At 27.3% G+C, this 9234-nt stretch overlaps 1 protein-coding gene across 1 annotated transcript; it reads left to right on the top strand.

Moving 5' to 3' along the window:
* LOC107625910 (cytochrome P450 83B1) lies at window positions 5684-8472 on the top strand. Its single transcript, XM_016328642.2, has 2 exons — window positions 5684-6577; window positions 7544-8472. The coding sequence occupies exons 1-2, from the start codon at window positions 5684-5686 to the stop codon at window positions 8150-8152; spliced, it is 1503 nt and encodes a 500-aa protein (XP_016184128.1). The 3' UTR covers window positions 8153-8472.

Genomic DNA, 9234 nt, shown 5'->3' with positions numbered 1-9234 from the left:
AGCGGATACCCGCAAAAACGAGTTAGAATTCTACTTTTTACTACTCACAAATAAGAGTAGAACAAATTATATATGAATTATTATAGTACGAAACAGAGTTAAGCAAAATAAAAATCCGTCCCTACCCGACCTATCCCTATCCGACCCGTTACCACCCTTAACCAAATTTATTATTAAGGGCAATATCTTGCAACCTTATCATATCCCCTATCTCCAATTATTATTGGTCCGTGAATTGGAAGATGATATGGTAATTGTTTATGAAAATATTTTATTATCGTATTTGTTTAAAGTTTTAAAATTTAATTGTCCGGAATAATTTATTTCAAAGAATTTATTGCCAAAATTTAAAATTTTTATGCTCATCTTAAAAGGTGAGTATTTAATATCCCATGTTAAGAAAATAAAATTTTTATTCCCATCTCAAAAAGTGAGTATTTAATGTCTCTAGTTATTTTATTTTTTTATCATAGAGTTCTTCCTTTTATTGGTATTGGAATATTTTGAAAATAAAAAATTTATTTCGGATATAATATTTCGAAAAATATAATTTTTTGAAATATATTTTTCACCTTGAAACACATACCAATTAAAAAGTTAAATACATATTTCAAATTTAAGAGATTCAAATTCAAAATGCAAAAAGTTAGGGATAATATTTTTTTATTAATATTAGCTAATATTTTAGATTAATATTTTGTTTTAATACTATTATAATTTAAAATTCAAAATTTAAAATTTAGTATAAAAATATTTTTGATAGCCAAGTATTAATAAAAAACAATAAAATTTATTGGTTATATCACATTACTTAATTCAAAATTAACCCAACACAGAATAATTGAGGCCTCAAAAGAGATACTAAACCAAAAAAAGTTGCTTACAGAAAAACATTTTTATTTAATTTACTCATTTCTCAAAGGTAAGCGAGGGCGAAGATGGTTAAGGAAGCAGTTGAGACATTCGAGAAAATGGAACAATATGGGTTATAATCGGTATTTCAATATTTTAAAGATTTAAACATAAATTGATCAATTGATTCACCAAAATATTCAGAAACCATTGTAACACTCACCCTCTCTGCATTTTAACAAAAGATAAATTAGGCTATCAGACGGAAAAAAAAATCTGAAAAAGATAAACCATTTAGGTTGTGTATGTCTGTTCTAATAATGCATGTAAGGGGGGACCAAAATGCAAGGTACTTGTCTATGACTCTGCATGTGTCCTACCACTTTCCATTTTTTTTCCTTCAAGGTTTATAGTATAGGTGGTGTTTTTTTTTAAGGAAAAAAAAAAATCAAAAGTTAGATATTAAAAATTTAAAACTCAAACTAAATATGGAATTATACACAACAAATAGGCTGCGTTTATTTACAGAGATATGACACTGAGACAGAAACACAGTGACACAAAATCGTATTTGACAGAAGAGATATGGACAGAGACAATGTGTCCAAAGACACTGAATTAGTATATTTTGTATCCATCTTGACAGAAAAGATACAGAGACACTAACAAGGGACACAACTTTTTTTTTTCATTATTATTGTTAATTTTTTATAATTATATTTTTTTATTATATTTTTCATCTCAAATTTTTTAAATGAAAAAAAATGAGATTAAATTAGATTTTCATAATTTATTCTAGTTTATCACCAAATAAGATACAAAAACACAAAATTTTGTGTCTATGTCATTATCTTGTGTTCTTAAAAACAAACGAAACTATACAAACATACACTACTTAAAACCATTATCATCAAAATCGGATTAAACCAGTCAATTTAACCGAAAAATTAGTGATGATTTAGTAGTTTATTCAGTTCAATTTGCTAGCAAAATCGTACCTGCATTTACCAATCAATGACAATGATAATCAAGCCCATTAAAAATTAGGCAGGTGCATCAGCGCCCAACTGAAACATAGAAAAAAGTTTTCACCAATACTCTGGCGGTAGAGATTTTGAATTCAATTCCAAAATGTACTTGGCATTTGGCAAGTTTTGAACCTTCAAGCTTGAGATTGGGAAGCTTATTAGCCGCTTGCTTTTGTACACCAAATTTTCTTTTATTAAGTGTTTTCTTAATATTTATTTTGAAGGTTCTAAGTGAGTTGAAAAGGGAGAAGGAGTTGAATCAAGGAACTGTTTTGAGTGTTTAATAAAATAGATTGTCCAGTGTAAATTTTATGAAATTATTTTTATTTTTATTTCGTTTTGCAATAGCAGAATAGTTTGAAATTGAAAACTGCAGAGATGAGAGATATAGAAGATTAATATCAGGATATATCTTGATTCAGCTACAAAATATAATATGATTTATGTCTAATTTTTACTACAATAATGATAAAATTTTTATTATAATTAAAATTGATTATATTATAAATATTAATTCTAAGAAATTTATACTCTTCTAACATATTTAAGCTAATTAACCAAAATTTAAGTAACCTTCGATGCTAACCCAATTTAAATAAGAGAAATGAAGTGCACTCTAATATCAATATATTTTTAAAAATAAATATTCAAATAAAAGAATAAATGTCTTTTGTGTGATCAATTCTTTTTATCTTTTATATCTCTCAATATAAGCTCAATTTTTGACAATTAAAAAATATGAACACATTCAAAAACAAAAAAATAAAGTTGTGTATACGATCTAAATTTTGCTCAAATTTTTTTTTCCTTAAATGAATCTTTTATATATAGAACTTCATCCCTCTTCTTCAATGTTAAAATATTTTTTTTATTAAACTAGCCGTATACTATTTAATTTATATTTGTAACTATTGTCATTGATATTTAACTAAATAATTATCTAATTATTTTTAATTATTATTTTTATATTAAAATATTTGTATGTGAACAGTAATCTTAAATATAATAAGAATAAGATAAGATTCCCCCGTCCACTTCATGTAAGAATTAAGATCCATGTGGAGTGAATCAAATTATTTTTGGGGACAGGATTTCGACCGATGGAGTCCCACAGTCACGACTTTAGCTTGGGATTGATTTGTACTATTAAACAAAGGGGTTTAGTAATGTATGTGCTCGTGGATATAATATATTGTGGAGGTAAGATTATATATAGTACAAATAAGGTTTTCTTTTTTAAATATGTACTTCCTTAGGAATAATCTACCAAATATTGTGGTTGTGTTTTTTTTTTTCGTGTTTGAATTAAATAATTAATCAATATAATCTTTTTGGTCGCTAACATAAATTGTGCAATCCTTCTTTATTTATTTTTTTAAGAACTTTTTTTCTTATTCTTAACAATTATTTTTTACATATAGTGATTTACACATACAAATCATTTATATTCTTCTTTTTGTTTTTTCTCCTCCTCCTGACACTTCATCTTCTTCTTCTTTTTTTCTTTTTTTTTTTCGTTATTTTTCTCTTTCGTTATCGTCATCACCAACACCACTACCACCTCCTCCTCTCCCTCCTCCTCCTTTTCTCGTTGGACTTTTTTCTCCTTCTTCCTTTTCCTCCTTCTCCTCCACTATCTTCATCATCATCGTTATAGCATCATTGTCTTCTTCTTATAGGTATCGTCGTTATCGTTATTGTCGTTATTGTTATCGTTATCGTAGAAATTTTGCCATATTGATAATGTTGCCTGATCCAAAATTTTTGTCATAAAATTTTCTCAATTTGTGTAGTTGCGATAAATTTCAGAGTAAAACTAAGATATTTAGGTGTATTATTTAAGAATTTTTGATGGATTTATACTGATAAATTCTACATAATGCAAAACTCTTCCTCTTCATCATCTTCATTTTCTGCTACTTCTTCTTTTTTTAATCATCATCACCATCTTTTTCTTCTTTTTTCTTATTCATCTTTTCTTTCTTGTTTTACCCTATCAAATTTCTTCTTATTTTACTCTCTTTACAAGAATAAAAACAAAGAAAAATCAAACAAAAAAGAAGAAGAAACACATAATGCTGCAAAATTACTTGAAAGAAGATGAACTTACATTCATTCAACTAAAAGAAAGAAAGAAATAAGAAAAATGTAGCATTAGAAAAAATATTTTTGTGTAATTGCAGCAAATTTCGGGGTAAAACTAAGACATTTAGGTGTATTGTTTAAGAATTTTTGGTGGATTTATACTGATAAATTCTACATAATTTAAAACTCTTTCTCTTTCTCCTCCTCATCTTCTGCTGCTTCTTATTTTTTTTATCATCATCATCACCGTCTTCTTTTTTTTCTTTCTTATTCATCTTTTATTTCTTGTTTTACCTTCTCAAGTTTCTTTTTCTTTTATTCTTTCTTACCAAGAATAAAAACAAAAAAATCAAACAAAGAAGAAGAAGAAACACATAATGCTGCAAAATTACTTGAAAGAGGATGAATCTACATTCATTCAACTATAAGAAAAAAAGAAATAAGAAAAAAAAGAAGAAAAAATGCAGCATTAGAGAAATTTTTTTTGTCTAGTTGCAGCAAATTTAGGGGTAAAATTAAGATATTTAGGTGTATTATTTAAGAATTTTTAGTGAATTTGTACTGATAAATTCTGCATAATTCAAAGCTCTTTCTCTTTCTTCTTCTCATCTTCTGCTACTTTTTATTCATCTTTTCTTTCTTGTTTTACATTCTAAAAAAAATATATAGTATTACAAAATCAATAGAAAGAAGAGGAGGAAAAAAGTGCAGCAACATCAGTAGTAATAAAAAAAGACGAAGAAGATGAAACACGCAAAAAAAAAAAGAATGTAAAGAAAAAGGAGGAAAAACGTACAGAAAAAGAAAAAAAAGGAGAAGAAAAAACACAGAATACAAACATTGAAAAAAAACATCGTGATTTCATACACACGTTATAAAAATGAGTTTTGTTAAATTATAATTAACTTGTATAAATTTGTATGTCAAAAAGACTTGTATGTATATCTACTCTCTTTAAAATTAATGTACCAACTTACTATTTAAAATTGAATGCTGAGAAGGCACGCGCCACGCATTTCTATCTTTGTAATTATCTTTGTAATGATAATACCTAGCTTGTCTTTTCTTTTTTGGTGTAAATTAAATAACTAGTTTGTTTTGATGCAGTTAAATACGCAACCAAGTTTACATTTTTAAAACTACGTATACTAGATTTTTCTTCTTCTACTTTTTTTTTTTAATTTTACTAGTAAGGTTTCCTCTATATTTTGTGATTAATTTACCTTACATAAAAAGGATTTTGTTAAGAATACTTGTTAAGTTACTTATAATAAATTTTTATTAAATAAGTTAAACGTATTGAAAAACCATTAAAATTTTTAATTTTTTCTTTTCCATAAAATCCTCTTATGTTAGTAATTTAATATATTTGATATTCCTATATTTCAGTATAATAATTATGAAGTATTTTTTGTTTTTTCTCTTCATGAAATGTTAAAGCAATAAAAACAATACTATATATGTGACTAATAAAATTTATTATTTTTAGTCAATATTTTAAATTTAAAATATTAAATTTTAAATTCTAATCTTAATAGTATAAAAATAAAATTAATGTAAAAATAAAATATTAGTCTAAATAAGAAGCAAACAAAACTTATGAATGATATGTACGAAAGATCAGTTCTATAAATATGAGTGTTTGTGTTCTAATATTCTAACCCTAAGATAATACTCTTCCTCATCGTCACTCTTTGAGGCCAGTCATCACATACAACATGGTGTCACCACTTGTCCTAATTCTATGCCTTATTACTCTTCCCTTATTCATGTTCTTCTTCTTCCAAAAACAAACAACACTCAAGAACAAAGCTTTTCCACCAGGTCCTAGAGGCCTTCCAATAATTGGAAATCTTCACCAATTAGATGATTCTTCCCTTTATCTTCAACTATTTGAACTCTCAAAGAAATATGGCCCTATATTCTCCCTTCAATTAGGTCTAAGGAAAGCAATTGTTATTTCATCCCCTGAGTTGGCCAAAGAAGCATTGAAAAATCATGACCGTGAATTTGCCGGAAGACCAAACTTAATTGGTCAGCAAAAATTAACCTACAACGGGTTAGAGATGATTTTTTCTCCATACAATGAATTTTGGAGAGAAATTAGAAAAGTATGTGTAACCCATGTTCTTAGCTCTAGGCGTGTATCAAGCTTTTCTTCAATAAGAAAATTTGAGGTCGAGCAATGGATCAAGAAAATATCAAGCCATGCATCATCAAAAAAGGTGACAAATTTGAATGAAATGATAATTTCTCTAACAAGCACTATTATTTGTAGGATTGCCTTTGGTAAAAGGTATGAAGATGAAGGAGTTGAAAAGAGTAGGTTCCATGATTTGCTCAATGAATGTCAAGCAATGATGGCTAGCTTCTTTGTTTCGGATTATATTCCTTTCTTGGGTTGGATTGATCGACTCAATGGAATGCATGCCCGTCTTGATAAAATTTTCAAGGAGTTGGATAAGTTTTATCAAGAAGTGATTGATGAACACATGGATCCTAACAGAGACACTTCAAATGGAGAGGATATTATTGATGTCTTGCTTCAATTGAAGAAACACCGTTCATTATCCTTTGACCTCACTATTGATCACATCAAAGCACTGTTTGTGGTTTGTACTCTTTTCTTTTGAATTATTATCCTGTTCGTACTTTTATTTTGTATTTATATATTCATGAGTTTCATTATCAATTTAAATTATTTGACAAAAACATAATAAACTTTTGGAAGTAATAAATATATAAAAAACCTATCCAAAAAAATTAATATATAAAAAAGTAACAAAATAATCAGGGGTGAAACTTAGTTCAGACAACAGGGACCATGACTCTCCTAGTTTAAAATTTTTATAAAAGAGTTAGTAGTATTAATATAAAAAAATAAATGTAGTTCAACTGCTTTAAGTTTTATATTTTTATTTTACGCTCCTAGCATCAACTCTCATTTTTTGTATTTATTCAATCATTTTTAATTTTATATATTAACCTTTTAGATTTAGACTTCAATGGACTTTCATAAATTAAAAGACTTATTAGCTTATTCATACAAATTAAATTAAAATCTTATTCTCATTATTATTTATTATTCTCATTATCAACTAGATTTTATAATTTTAATTGGAATTAGTTGGAGTAAAATTAATTATTTTAAGAGTAAAGTACTAAATTGGTCCCCTATATTTGGGCGTAATTCTATTTTGGTCTTTAAGGTTTAAAGTGTCCTATTTGAATCCAAGGAAGTTTCATTTAATTTCAATTTAGTCCCACTGGAAGACAAAGATAAATAATTAACGAAATGTCCTACATGACAGCAGTATAAGAACAAGGTCAATAATCTAGAGAATAAGTACAAGCTCCAGAGGCACAAAATCAACCGTGAATGCATCAATACATTTATTTATCATTTTTCCTATGATTAAAATGAAATATTTTCTATAAAACTAAAAAAAATGTTAAGTACAAGTAAGATTTTTTGTATATATAAGGCGTCTCTTTTTTGTTTTTTTGGTGACTTATAAGGCGTCTCTTTAATGTTTCAAAAATTCTTTTAGCTAATTTTATTTAGTTTTCTTTTATAGGACACACTTGTAGCAGCAACAGATACAACTGCAGCTACAACAGTTTGGGCTATGACAGCACTAATAAAAAATCCAAGAGTAATGAAGAAAGTTCAAGAAGAAGTTAGAAATTTTGGGGGTCAAAAAGATTTCTTAGAAGAAGAAGATATTCAAAAGTGTAGCTATTTTAAGGCAGTAATGAAAGAAACTTTAAGATTGCACTTACCAACACCACTACTTGTACCAAGAGAGACAAACAAAACTTGCATTATAAATGGGTACGAAATTCCAAGCAAGACTATAGTGTATGTGAATGCTTGGGCTATTCATAGAGATCCTGAAGCTTGGAAAGACCCATATGAATTTTATCCTGAGAGATTCTTAGGTAGTGATATAGATTTTCTTGGACAACATTTTGAGTTGATTCCATTTGGTGCTGGTCGAAGAATTTGCCCGGGTATGCATATGGGACTTGCTTCACTTGATCTTATTCTTGCTAATCTTCTTTACTCTTTTGATTGGGAACTTCCAGAAGGAATGAAAAAAGAAGATATTGATACTCAAATGTTGCCGGGAATAACACAACATAAGAAGAATCCTCTTTATCTTATTGCAAAAAATAAGAGTTAGTATACACTACAATAAATTTGGGAGATAGCGGCGGATATTCTGTAGTGGTTAAAAGAAACCGCTGCAAAAAAAAAAAGATCGTATCATATGATGAGTAATTTTAGGCAATATTTATTTATATATATGTGTATGTATAGCCCATCGTGTAACTTAGTTCAAGTTTGTTGTATCTTTTATTTAATTTTCTTATGAAAGTGTAAGACTATGGTTAAATAATATGTATGTCATATAAATTTGCTTGTAATTATAGGATCAATGTAAGATGTATTAATAGATGTATGTGAATAAGTTCTTAATGAAAAATGGTTATGCATTATATATGGGGATTTGGAAAAAGTCCTGGCTTGTCTATCAAAGATAATGAGAAAAACGGAAACCACTTGTATTTTTAAGGAGGAAGAGGATTTATTTATATTATTTACTAATTAGTCTGAGAAATTTTGAGAAAAACCACAGTGGTAAGTCTCAAACTCTCAACATGCTATCAACTTGATCCGGAACATAATCTAGCTTCTTTAATTTATTTTCTTTTTCCCTTTTTGGGTAAATATTTATAACTTTCATGTTTGGGGTGGTTCTCCTTCACACATAATTCCATCTTTCATTGCCACAAAATTTAGCATCATTATATTGACATCAATAATTAATTGTAAAAATTTAATTATTTCAGAAGAATATTTTTTATGATCACTAAACTACTACCAAAAAAGATGTTCAAATATACTTTTTATAGTTATTAATTATTAATAAAAATGTTTAACAATCTTGACAGTCAATGGTTATATTTAATATAATTATTTTTGGCAACCATCTAATTGTTAACAAATTATTGATAGCATTTTTATTAACATTTAGTTATTTTTTACCATAAAAAATAATATTTGTGCATCAGTGCATCAACATCACATCAAGGGACCAAAATTGCATGTGTGCACGTAAATAAATTATATGTGGTCCCATCCTCTTATAAATATAAAATGTATATGGGTGGTCTCAATCTAGTGCTTTCAGAGAATCTATTTTATTAGATACAAATGAAACTATGGAAAACATTTTTATAATTATGCTAAGAGAAATTTTTT

This window comes from Arachis ipaensis, chromosome B02 (genome assembly GCF_000816755.2).
Source record: "Arachis ipaensis cultivar K30076 chromosome B02, Araip1.1, whole genome shotgun sequence".
In the NCBI taxonomy this organism is placed as follows: Eukaryota; Viridiplantae; Streptophyta; class Magnoliopsida; order Fabales; family Fabaceae; genus Arachis; species Arachis ipaensis.
The sequence above is the reverse complement of the archived record's forward strand: the minus strand, read 5'-3'. Positions and strand labels throughout refer to the sequence as shown.

What these genes read in the sequence shown, in the direction of transcription:
- LOC107625910 (XM_016328642.2), top strand. Translation starts at nt 5,684, where the DNA reads ATGGTGTCACCACTTGTCCTAATTCTATGCCTTATTACTCTTCCCTTA. An exon ending in ACATCAAAGCACTGTTTGTG is followed by an intron (nt 6,578 to 7,543) that starts GTTTGTACTCTT and finishes TTTCTTTTATAG; the next exon opens with GACACACTTGTAGCAGCAAC.